Source organism: Lytechinus variegatus, chromosome 3, assembly GCF_018143015.1.
Source record: "Lytechinus variegatus isolate NC3 chromosome 3, Lvar_3.0, whole genome shotgun sequence".
NCBI lineage: Eukaryota > Metazoa > Echinodermata > Echinoidea > Temnopleuroida > Toxopneustidae > Lytechinus > Lytechinus variegatus.
In genome coordinates, this window is record NC_054742.1 from 62,848,418 (window position 1) to 62,861,134 (window position 12,717).

A 12,717-nucleotide genomic window follows, 5' to 3' on the forward strand; every position below is an offset into this window, starting at 1 on the left:
TGAAAGAGAACTGACTGACCTTATTGATATGACGCAATTCCTGAGAGGCATGGCTTCTTTCATGATAGGGATAGGAGTGAAGAGATCGTTGCTGGAGGGTTCTAGTAGTGTCTCCGCCTCAAGGGACATCTGAAGCCAACAGTTGGTGACTATTTCACCTACGGTCATGTTGACGAGGGTTCCGATGATGGGAACCACCGCGTAGTCCGGTATGGAGCGGGTGTTGAAGGGTAAGACGATACCTAGAAGAGAGTGTTCGAGATCAAATAAAATCATAATCTCACATGCTTTCGTGTTGACAGAGGTAATGATAGGAATCCTTGCATAATCAGGTATTTAGGGTAAAGACGAGACCAAAAATAGGAGAGTGAAATGATCACTACACCCATGGTCATATCAGGGGTTCAAAGTCGGGTACGGAGCAGGCATTGAGGGGCAAGTCCATACCTAGAAGACGGCTGAGAGAATTTTGTACAACTAAATAGCACAATTTTGGTACCATAATTGACAATATTTCAAAAACAGGATAAACCTTAAAGTCACGCAAGTAACAATGATATCTGTTCTGTCATAATATTGACTACTCTACACTTCACTTTTCATGAAATAGCCCCCCTGGACCCTGTAACACAAAGCAACGCAATAGATCCTACAGATGATTTGTACTTGAACATAATGTAATCAAACATAAAAATCAGCCTTATGATTAATCACAAAGTTTCGTGTGACAGGGCTCATACGTTTCTAACCTGCTTGACTCGGGATCATTTCACACAGGTTATGCTCTTGCTCTGGAAGGAAACCAAGAACAACAAACTTCTTCCCAGCAAAGATTCCATTCTTCTCTCCATCGTCCCCTTCTTCATTCTCATCTATCTGAGTCTCGTCATCATCTTCTTGGGTTCTATCCCCGTCACTACGAGTCCTGTCTGCATTTTCTTCCTGGATCATCGTCGAGTCGTTGTCACCATTACCTATTAGGAATCCAAAAGTGTGACATTTAAAATCAAATTACGGAAAAGATAACACTAAATTACAATTTAGTCTCTTTAAGTCATTATTTATTACATAATCTACTTTCCCTTCAAAGCATTCAAAGCAGCAAAGAACAATTATCGTTAGTAAAAAGAAGAAGCAAGTGGTCGTACAAATTCCAGAAATCACCATATCAAGCATAAATTACCTGCAGATGTAGCATTTGGTAAATACTGGCTCAATATGTCCTCTTCTTCTCCATGTTCATCAGATCTCTTTCTCGATCCAACTTTTGACACTCTCTTTACTTGATTCGCTGGGAGTCTAAAGATGGAAATAGATAGCATTGTTACATGGACTTAGTAGAGATCAATAGACATGGGAAATTCTACAATTTTAGAGCCTACATAAAAGCTATGATAAATGGTCAGTAATATGAACTATACTAGAGTATCATTGAACATTAGAATATCACAAAAGCCAAGTTGTCATTGAATGAATTTTAGCCATTAGAATTTAAATAGAGCATTTTTCTGGTCGTTGGGATTGAAATTTAATTCTAGTTCCCTCTTGGCAATTCAACATTTTCATTCAACATTGTCATTTGAGCAGTTGCTTTAAATAATATATTAGAAGCTACTGACAAAGATTACCGGTATACTGAACTTTTTAGCCCATTCCATTGTCTTTTAAAAATGTCTTTTATACAAATAAGACACAAATACACAGATTGGGCACCCAAACAAATGATATTTTTTATGTAAACTCTGTAAATATTTTTTGTTTATATTACACCACTGCCACTTTGGGTGTATGAATTAATATGATCATGAACTGAAATATGAAAATACCTGATTTTCTTATTTACGAGATAACTCATACATCTACTTGATTTGCTAGTTCAGCCCTCTGGACTGCCATACCCGAATAGAACTCCCAAGGATTTAAAAAGCGCGAGCGCGCCCTCTCCCGTTCAGGCTTACTACCCATGATCACCGCGCAATTAGCGTCCATCTTCCTCACCTTTCGCAAGCCCATACGTTGAAACATGTTGCTACGCAAGGCGGAGGGTCGGTGGGAGGGTATCAAGTAGATGTATGAGTTATCTCGTAAATAAGAAAATCAGGTAAGTATTTTCATAATTTACTTCAATAACTCCATACATCTACTTGATTTGCTAGACCAGCACGGACTCAAACCGTAGGGAGGCATGTTTTCAATTGTAAGCCTAAGAAAATTTAAAAGAAAAAACAAAAACAACGAAATTTAGGGAGAGGGGGAAAAAGCCGCAGCTGCTTTAAGCGCCGAAGCAGCAAATCTCGCCTCGCTGGACGGAATGTCCTTCAAGTAGAAAGAAGTGAAGGAGTTAGTTGAGCGCCAAAAGGCGGCCCTCAAAAATGTCCTCGAGAGGAATGCCCTGTATACTCAGGAATACTAAGTATCATGGGCCCTCGGCCTAGTGTCAGGAGAACAACATCACCTGCTGACTAGAGCGTAAGAATCGAAATTTGTTGAAAATTTCAACAAGAATCGTGATCGGAAAACTGAAGCTTTTAAGGTTCAGTAAGTGATCAATCGACCAATCTGAGAAGGCGAGATATCTCAGAACCCCTACCGAAATTTAAGCGTGCCGCTTGCTAGTAACTAGCATGCGACTAGCAGGGCACTCGCTTAATAAGCGAGTGCATGCTAGCGAACAGTCCCTGCTCGCTAAAAGATCGCTTAACTATTACTCTGCACGCATATCACACGCTTATTAAGCTAACCGCATGCTAGTTACTAGCATGCCGCAAGCTTGCGCAAGCTAGTCGCACGCTTCCCGCAAGCTTGGAAATTTCTGTAGGGGAAGCCTCCGCGTGGGAGAAAGCGCCCAGAATTCGATATCTGTCTCAAATGCGTGAGGGCAGAAATCTGCAGAATTCTGATAGAGAGCTGTGGTAAAAAGTTACTAGCGGTCCGAAGGGGACCAGGAACGACGGAGAGTAGGGATTTAGGAAGAAAACCACTCGTAAGGCAGACAAGGGTCGAGAAAGCGACTGAGTGCCATCCTGTTAATAAGGAATGCCGCGGACATGTTGCCTATGTAGAATAGAGCAGTCTGGTCAAAACAGCTCAACCGGGCGTGTCAGGGATACAGCGCGGTACACATCACGACAAAAGTGTGTTAGACCGAGTGATCGAGAGAGAACTCAGGATCCCCTTTCTCCCATACTGATTGAAGCACCCATCTGAGGGTGCAGTGCCCGCGGTGGAAGAGGTGGCTTGGCTCAAGCCACCATCGCCGAGAGAGCCCGTGAGGCTAGGCTGCGATGGCTGTCCGCTGGGCGGGGGAATCCCTAGCAGCAGCAAGTGTACGCCAGAGGGAGCTGGCGAAAAAAAATCTGTCACGATATTACGTGTAAACGACCATCAAGAGATGCTCTAAACGAACAGACATCGCCAGATATGATACCTCAACCGTTACATTCCCAACGGAATCGAATGAGGTAGCAACGGCCCTGTCCTATCAAGTTAGGGACGGAAACTGGCTAAGAGTGTCGAAGTCCTCGCTTGAAGAAACAAGCGAAGGAGACTTGAGGAAGTAATCACAAAATTTCCATCAGTCTGCGGTGAGAACCAGTTGTTTATGAAAACAGTCACAAGGCCTGTTTCTCAGGTGATTGTAAGAGCGAGCACCGCCGGCGCCGGTTGCGGCAGCGTGGAACAGTCCGATATCGGTAAGATAAGGAGCTCCAAAAAGCTGCGGGGGGGCGGCAAAAATGACGCCCTAAGCAGCGGGGGATGAGAATCTAAATTTCTAAAAGAAGAACTCCAGTGAAGTAAATCACTTACATGGAGAGGCTCATCCACAGTCGGCCCGAGAGAAGGCGGGTCGTAGTGATCGTGGTTAGGAAGGCATAAGCATACATCCATCCACTGTTACATCATCCTCGGTCGTGCGGTGACCCTGGCCACATGCCTTGCATGGAAGGAGGATGAAAGCAGCATGCGGGGCGACTCGAGTGTGCCGTGAAAAAATTTCTAAGAAAGAAGCCGATTCGACTAACGGGCACGGTAAAGACATCCACCGTAGACCACTCCGCACAAGGAGGGAGCGGCGGAGACGCCCGCAAGATTGACCCACATAGAGGGCAGTCTATAAGATAGACAGTTAGAGCTCGACCGATGGTCTGGCGGTGTACAGTTTGGTGTGAACTCGCCGACCCGGTACGGTGGGTGTGCCCAGAAAGTAGGCATAGAATGCCGACAGAGAATCCTGGGGCTTTAAACAAGTTTGAACGCACGTACATAGCCAACAATCTCATGAGATGTACGGCGGTTACTTTCCTCCGAGATGATGTTTACCCAACCGGGAAAGACTCGGGGAACAGCTGTGAATGTCAACAGGAGGGATATCTAGCATATGAAAAGCTGATTCCTTCCACGTATTCGGTGCGGGTGCTGCCGGCGGTGTCCGGGGGGACGACCGGTGATGGCAGCTCGGGCAGGGTTCGTACGAGCCGCCCGAATACGAGTTAATAGGTTAACATAACCATAATGCACCGGGTGGTGAAGGCATAGCGATTATTAAGCACAGGAGAACTTTTAATCGCCGTGACATTCAGATCCGATATACATACTCATAAGCTCGGAGAGCTATGAGATAGTGAGACATACCGCTGAGCGGTGATGGTGCTCATATCAGAGTCGCCCTCTCTTCAGCGGCGATCGCTGGAGAACGGGTGTCTGTACTAGCCCTGACTCTGGCGCTGCAAGGGTAGGAGCTAAGTAAGACAGGGCACCCTTACTTTCGAATAGAAAGTGAGGTTCAGGCCAGAAAAGCGACGGTCCCGTCGCCTGGGCGGACGGTCCGCGGACGTGATAGGTTGTCCTCTCAAAGCAGCCAAACATTCTCACGAGAGAAGTGCGGCATGCGGTATGTAAGAGATTCATACCTCCAATCTACGGGCCCGCTTAGGGGGAAGAATGGAGAGAGTTACCGCTGAAGGAGTCGTCGCCGTATGTGAGCTTGACGTAGAGGGCGAATTCGGGAGTACCTGCATAATAATCGCCCCCCCCCCCCTGCCTCTGCCTTCTCGCTAGCCTCGAGAGGCTTGAAAATTTCGAGACGGCGGCGCCGGAGCCTGGTGCTTCCGGGCAGCAGCAGAGCGGGGGTGGGTTTACACCCACGGAGCTGGCGGCTTCCTCGTCGTAGGAGCCGCCTCGTCTAGAGCGACCCCGTCACTCTCCGAGACCCCCAATTCGGCTGATTGAGCTCGGAGCGCCTGAAGAGGCGGGGCGAGAAAATATGGACTCCCTTGCTTCATCAATACCCCCGCTCGGAGGGTAGATGTGAGGTAGATACTTGTCAAGCAGCGCCTGAGCGCTTACTGAAAAGTCGACCGCGGGTAGGGGTTGTCCTCGTAAAGGGAGTCTCGCTCTATGGACTGAACCGGGGGGTTGTCCAGTAAGCGCCGGGGTGGCCCCGCGTGTCGGCTGGGACACGTGCTCTGAGATCGACGAAAATGCTGGAAAGCACACGCGATCTTGGGGCACCCGGTTAGTCGGTGCACTGGCTGGCGATTTAACAGAATCGCTCGAGGATTTCCCGGGTGTCTGGTGGTTATTGCCCACTTGTCTCGCTTGATGCTCAGGGGCATCAGCGGGGTGAGTAGACGTCGAGGGTGGGGTGAACCCGCACTACTCGAAAGCAGAATGTAGCAGCATGAATAGCTGTGACATCTGACCACTGACACAAGGGTCTGAAGGAGGGACGCCCATGGCAACAGGGCTGGCCGACCTCACCTTCGACCTCTTCTTCTTCGCGGCCTCCGCCGGTGTGGCCGGGGCAGAAGAAGGCACAAGAGGCACGGGTGATTTCTTACGATTTGCCGTCCCTGGCAGGGCGGCCGTCAACAACGAAACTTCACCCGAATCTGACGGGGTCAGATTGTGGTCACAGTCTGATGTGTGACGCCTCTCGCGGTAGCAGAATGTAGCAGCATGAATAGCTGTAACATCTGACCACCGACACAAGGGTCTGAAGGAGGAACGCCCATGGCAGCAGGGCTGGCCAACCTCTCCTTCGACCTCTTCTTCTTCTTCTCTTTCTGCGGGCTCCGCCGGCGTGGCCGGGGCAGAAGAAGGCATGAGAGGCACGGGTGATTTCTTACGATTTGCCGCCCCTGGCAGGTAGCCCTGGCAGGGCGGCCGCCGACAATGAAATTTCACCCGAATCTGACGGGGTCAGATTGTGGTCACAGCCCGATGTGTGACGCCTCTCGCGGTAGCAGAATATAGCAGCATAACATGTATGACTGTAACATCTGGCCACCGATAAGAGGGTCTGAAGGAGGAATGCCCATGGCAACAGGGCTGGCCGACCTCTCCTTCGACCTCTTCTTCTTCTTCTTATTTTGCGGGCTCCGCCGGCGCACAGTGGGCCAGGAGAGAGCAAAAGTGCGCCAAAACTGGTTTTTGGTCATGAAACAAATTTTGTTTTTTTCATGTTCTAAGCAAAGATAAGAACCTGTAGGATGTCTCCATACAATATTTCTCCATGAAATTGATTATTAGTTGCCCATTTTATTCAATATTACCGAAAAATGACCCTTTACGGCTACCGCATGTGAAAATGACACGTTTTAGATATTTCACTGTTTCAACAAAACGGATAGCTTAATTTATTTCTAATTCACGGTACTTTTTGATGAATGATTGTTTTAAGTGATCAAAAATTTTTAAGATAAAATGATGATCCCTTCAGAGGTAATTTTGGACGAAACCATTTGACAATGGGGGGTTTTAGCAATTTTTTTTTTCATGAGCATTTCTTTTACAAATTGCTGCCGATTGCTGCGCTATAAATACCATGACGGTATTTGTTATAGTTCATGCTTTACAATGATACCAAATTTAGCTGCAGATACGTGCATTTTCTGGAGATATAACCAATTTTCCAACCACATGTTCGCCGTATTTATCACAAAAAGTCGTTCCAAGTTAGTGTCCCATTATGCGCGTGCCGAACGTTGCGGGTGACATTAAACAAACTCCCCGCTCCCTTCGGGACCGTATAAGACCGTATCTCTGTGAAACTCACCGTCGCGTGGTGGGAGAGAGAGGGGGGGGGGTCTGGCTCAGGTGTCTGGTTCTTTAGACTGGTATCTTCCTAAAATATTTTCGTTAAACATACGTTAAGACAAGCTGTCATTTCCACTTCCACTAACTATATAGTAATACATGTAAAACAACTTCATTTTGATGTCAAACTGTTCCATCCCGTGTTGCATATGCTGTCATTCTGAGAAGATTAATTCTTAAGGTAAGATTCCCGGGTAAGATTATTAATTTGTTTTGTTGTTCATAAACCAAGTCCTACTGTATATCGCTATAACACACATGACTAGGGATGTGATTGGTTTCACTCAGTTTTCTGCCAAAAAATGAAAATGACAGATACGTGGGATCTATACATGTATAAAGTTGCATTATCATTATTAGTATTTATCCCCCCCCCCAAAAAAAAAAAAGAAGAAAAAAATGAAGGGTTTGTAACTTCACATACACGTATGAATTCGTTTATCTCTTGGCTCATTCTAAATTTGCTATAAATTATTGTTAAAATCAATCAAGAAGGAAGTGCATATTATCATTTCAAGGATTGATTGGTCTATGACTCTTATTGACTTTATATGTATTCCACAGACTAATGGTAACAAGTGACATTGTGATTAGTAGCAAATTTTTAAGAGTACAACAAGCACAGCCTCTTCCTCCTGATGTTCAAAAGTACATGTATGCTAAAAGATCCTCTCACCAAAGACATAATGGCTGTTGAGATAACAGAGAGAGACTCTGTTTCGGAATAACTTTGTATACGCTGTTCTTGGTGAAATATATAGGTAGGCCTTGTACCGATTAACCTGCAGAGGACCCGGCCTCTATTATTTATCATTGGGAAATTATTTTAAAGATTTCACTGTCCAATACTGGCATCAATCCATTTTAATTCATGTAGGTGTGGTTAATCATTGTACCCATTGAATAAAAAATACCCCTTTGCATTTTTTTTACAATTTCACTTTGAATTTTACAATTCCGGATTCATGGTAAGGCGCCCTCTTTAACCCTAAATAGACTGGGCTATTTCGACGCCTAAGAAGACCGGGGGGGGGGGGGGCTGATTCAGCCCCCCCTTATGATCTCGGCCGTCGATCGCGCGATCGCGACGAAAATTGGCACACGCATTACCCTTGGCATTACCTACAAAACTATAACATCAAATTCTTCAAAAAATCTCATGTCTCATTAATGATGCTAATTTATGCGTAAAACCATAAGTTTGCTCTAATTAATAAAATAATGCCCCTGAATTGCTTATTTTTGTTTCACATACTCTAGATAGGCATCTGATCAAATTTATTTTTAAAAATTTCAACATCACATTTATTTTCTTATGTTTTCTATTGTTTTCTAAATTTCTTATGTATTTCTTTGTTTTTCGAATTTTTGTTTTTTTATTGTTTTTTCAATGTAAATTGTCAGGGGCTTAATTGATTTTAAGCAGTAAAAGGAAAAATAATGATACATTTATGAATTTTGGCTGAAAACACTTTTTGCATTGGATTTGTACACAAATTCACGTTTTTGAGTAATTTGGGGTCTGCATGCACTTACAAAATGTTGCGTAATTTCGGAACCGAGTACCCGGGGTCACAATTTTGGTCTCAAAAGTTGCCCGAGACTTGAAAGTAAAAAGTCAGTGAGCGACGCGGTCAAAAAATTTTGCGCGGCGGATTTATCGCGAAAAATGTCGAGGGGGGGGGGGCTGAATCAGCCCCCAGTCTTTTTAGGGTTAAGCGATACTCAAGTCACAAATTGAATTGTTTGTACCCCGAGCACAGACTTTTTTTGTTTGTTTGCCTGTTTATGTGTTTGCTAATATGCTTCCTTATTGCTGAAATTTCTCTAAAACTAGTTTCTGAAAATTTGAAAATTATTGTAGAATTAGAAACATGTAATTTCTTCTCAAATGTTAACAGCCAATCAGAAAACAGTATTTTAATGACGTCATCAATATTTGAAAATACTTTTATTGAATTCTACGGGTGAAATTACCCCTATCTACCAAATTTAATCGTATAAATATGTGAAAAAAGGGTTTTGTCGCACTTTGGGTTCATTCTGGCCCACTGTGCGGCGTGGCCGGAGCAGAAGAAGGCACAAGAGGCACGGGTGATCTCTTACGATTTGCCGCCCCTGGCAGGGCGGCCGCCAACAACGAAACTTCACCCGAATCTGACGGGGTCAGATTGTGGTCACGATCAGATTGTGGTTACAGTCTGTGTGACGCCTCTCGCGGTCAGGGGCTGGGCGATCTCTCCCGATGCTGTCAACGGAGGACGACTTATACGGCAGAGATCCTGACCTGTGCCGGGGGGAGAGAACCGCACTCTCCCTCCGGACTTCTGGTGACCCGGTAGCCGGTGGGTCGCATAGCCCTATGGGTGCTGCGGCGGCAGGACCTAGTTTAGGCTTGGAAGCCTTGGCTACCACTTTTTCCTTTGTCCGAGACCGTGGCACCACAGTCTCGGCCTTCCTTCTCTTAGCATCCGACCGCAAATTCGGAATGCTGATCGACGCACCCTCATACTCACCGCGGCGTCCCTCCTGCTCGCCTGGAGGCGGCCGACTTCTGTAACTTGCAATCGGGACGGTCCCCGTGGAGGGCACCAGGTCCTCTGGGGCTGTGTTAGTCCCATTCAAAGATACCTCTCTCTACCCTGAAAAAGGAAAAACAAGAATTTTTCTTTTTCTTTTTTTTTACAAAGATCTCGCTTAGATTAAAGGTGGAGACCGGAGTGGTCTTTCCCTCCTCCTAAAAGGAGTTTGTTTGAGCAAACAGAACAAAACAAGAGGGGAGGGGTAGGGAGGAAGAAGAACCTAAGAATAGTTTAGGTATCTGCCTGTAAGAAAATAAAAAGGAGGTCGGAGACTTTGAAAAAAGAAACTCCTACAAGGTTCCCCTACTATATTCTCTTTTTTTGTGCCCGAAGGAAAAATTCGAAACAAAAATTCAAAAATGAATGCAAGTTCAGAAGAGAACGAAGTTTCCACCTGCGAAGAAACACAAAAACAAGCATTTCAGAGCAGGAAGAAAAGGGATTGAGAGACAAATAATTCCAGATAAGAGAAATTTTACGATAATTTCCAAGAGGAAAAAAAAGTAACCTCCTGTGGAAAGGTAAAGAAATTCAGAACAGGAGGAAGGAGGAACGTCTCTAGTAACGATTCCAAGAGGAAGAACGACACAGTAAATCCTCAAAGGGAATCGTAGAGCCTGCCTGTCGAAATAAAAAAATATATAAGACTAGGAGGGAAGAGGGAATTGAACGAAGAAAACAATTCCGGGACAGGTCAAAAAAAAATTTCTAACAGGAAGGAGACCCCACCTGTAAAGAACAAAAAAATTTTTTTTTTTTTTTAGGGGGGATTGAATAACCAAACAATCATCAGGTATAATTGCGTAAGCCGAATTAAACAATCCCCGAAGCGTCTGTGAATAAAATATTAATCAAGAATTTTATTCAGAACAGAAAGGAAAAGGAATTGAGCTTTAGGATCCGCCTGTGAATAAAATATCAATCAAGAAATTTATTCAGAACAGAAGGAAAAGGAATTGAGCTTTAAGATCCGCCTGTGAATAAAATATCAATCAAGAAATTTATTCAGAACAGAAGGAAAAAGGAATTGAGCTTTAAGATCCGCCTGTGAATAAAATATCAATTAAGAAATTTATTCAGAACAGAAAGGAAAGAGAATTGAAGAATTAATCAATCAATAATCAATCGAAAATCTTAATAAATCAATTCCAGAAAGCAAGGAAGGAACAGAGTTGAAGATCCCAACCTGCAAAAAGAAATAACAATAACACCCTCGACAACAAAGTGTAGAGGCTGTTTAGAATTTAATTCAAAAACGGCACCAAAAGCCACCACGCTTTGAACGTGAAGAACAATAACCATGACAGGTGGTGAAGGCTTGCTGCCACGTAGGCAGGCCAAGCCCGGTGCCTCGCGAACGCGCTAGCGATGCGGCGCGACGAGAACTCAAACGTTAGAAAAACAATTTAAGTGTCACCAAAAACACGTCTAAAAAGTCACGCCAAGTGTAAATTCTGAACACAATCTTACACACAAATGGAAAGATTGAAATTAAAAGGGAGAATGCACCACAGATAAGCGAAAATAATATACCAAAGCTCAAAAAGATTTGAGCTCTTAGGAGACTTATCTGAGCACGTCTTGACAGGTGGCTTGCCGAAAGCAAAAGAGGAAGATGGACGCTAATTGCGCGGTGATCATGGGTAGTAAGCCTGAATGGGAGAGGGCGCGCTCGCGCTTTTTAAATCCTTGGGAGTTCTATTCGGGTATGGCAGTCCAGAGGGCTGAACTAGCAAATCAAGTAGATGTATGGAGTTATTGAAGTAAATTTAACGTTTCTTTTTTTTAGGATTAGGTTAGCAATTGTGACTCCTTTGCAAAGGAATGACAATTTTTTCTAATCTTTTGTGTTCATTTTAAGACAATCCAAATTTCTTAAGGGTCTAGGGCCTTAGGCGTCAGAAAAGTGCAGATTCTTGAGCAGATGTTAACTTTATAGCATTTTAACTTTCATCGGATAATCTTTTCCTTCCACTGATTGAAATTTCTTTAAATCGTTGTTGCCAAAAGTCTCATCTCTGAAAAAAACATTTTCTGTACAACGGACAGTCATAGATCGGTAAAAAATTTACATATCAAATATATCAGTAAAATCCTTGGACCTACGCTTTTTGTTGTCAATTTGGATTGTAGGATTTGCTATCTGTTCACGAGATATGGGAAAATTACTAGATACTTTTTGCCCCATATACAGGGCGCTCCAAGAAACGTATATTCAATTGCAAATAAAGCGCAAGTTCTAAATTAAGTGTAATGTTGAGGGTGCAAGAAAGTAGAGTTGCAATTTTATGCAACCCACTACAATTTGCATTTAATCAAGGGCATTTGGGGACTTAACCCTTATGAGAACTGAATGTGAGTTTCTTGAAATACCCATCAAGAATCAAAATGGTATGTAATGTAATTTCCTCTCAATTGGAAGATATTGAGTAGAATTTGACTTACTTGAAAGTGATTTCATTCTCCTTATCATCAGCCTCATGGACATCCAAGATATCCTTCACGATAAAGTCCTGTTCAGAAACCTGTCTGCCTTGCTTAGCACACTCAAGCAACCAATGGACGGACACTATGGATGGTCTGGTGGGAAAAACAATATTTGTTATTTACAAAGTATTAGTCGTTTAGAACATGTCACCACCCATTTTGTACATTTAAAAGTTGATGGATGCATGTTGTTTTGTGTCAGACATGGAAAATAAAGCAATGAAAAGTTCCACATTTCATCTCTGTGTGGGCAATGTAAAATACAAGACAAATTGCTCAGTAGTCAATAATAGTTCAATTTCCTATCAATACTTAAAGGGGATGTTCACCCTCACAATAAAGGTGTTTCAATAAAAAGGGAAAAAAAATATATATATATATGAATAAAGAAAAATATAAAATCAAAGTTTGAAAAACAAATTATGTTTCCTGTGATTTTTACTATTATTACCAACTTTACACCAGAGTAAACTTCTCTATTTTTAGCAATCTGCTAAACATTTCATATATGAAAATCATAACATTTGCAAAGACCGCAATCATTTTGACA

The 12,717-nt window shown here is 43.5% G+C and overlaps 1 protein-coding gene across 2 annotated transcripts in view; it reads right to left on the bottom strand.

The window, feature by feature from the left end:
- Nucleotides 1-12,717, bottom strand: part of LOC121411613 (DNA topoisomerase 2-binding protein 1-like) — a 48,874-nt gene that overhangs the window by 18,369 nt on the left and 17,788 nt on the right. For both annotated transcript variants that reach the window (XM_041604421.1, XM_041604422.1), the window contains 4 exons: nt 12,126-12,260; nt 1,184-1,299; nt 750-974; nt 20-242 (listed from right to left, as the gene is read on the bottom strand). In XM_041604421.1, the coding sequence (XP_041460355.1) occupies nt 20-242; nt 750-974; nt 1,184-1,299; nt 12,126-12,260 (699 nt within the window). The remainder of the gene's footprint in view (nt 1-19; nt 243-749; nt 975-1,183; nt 1,300-12,125; nt 12,261-12,717) is intronic.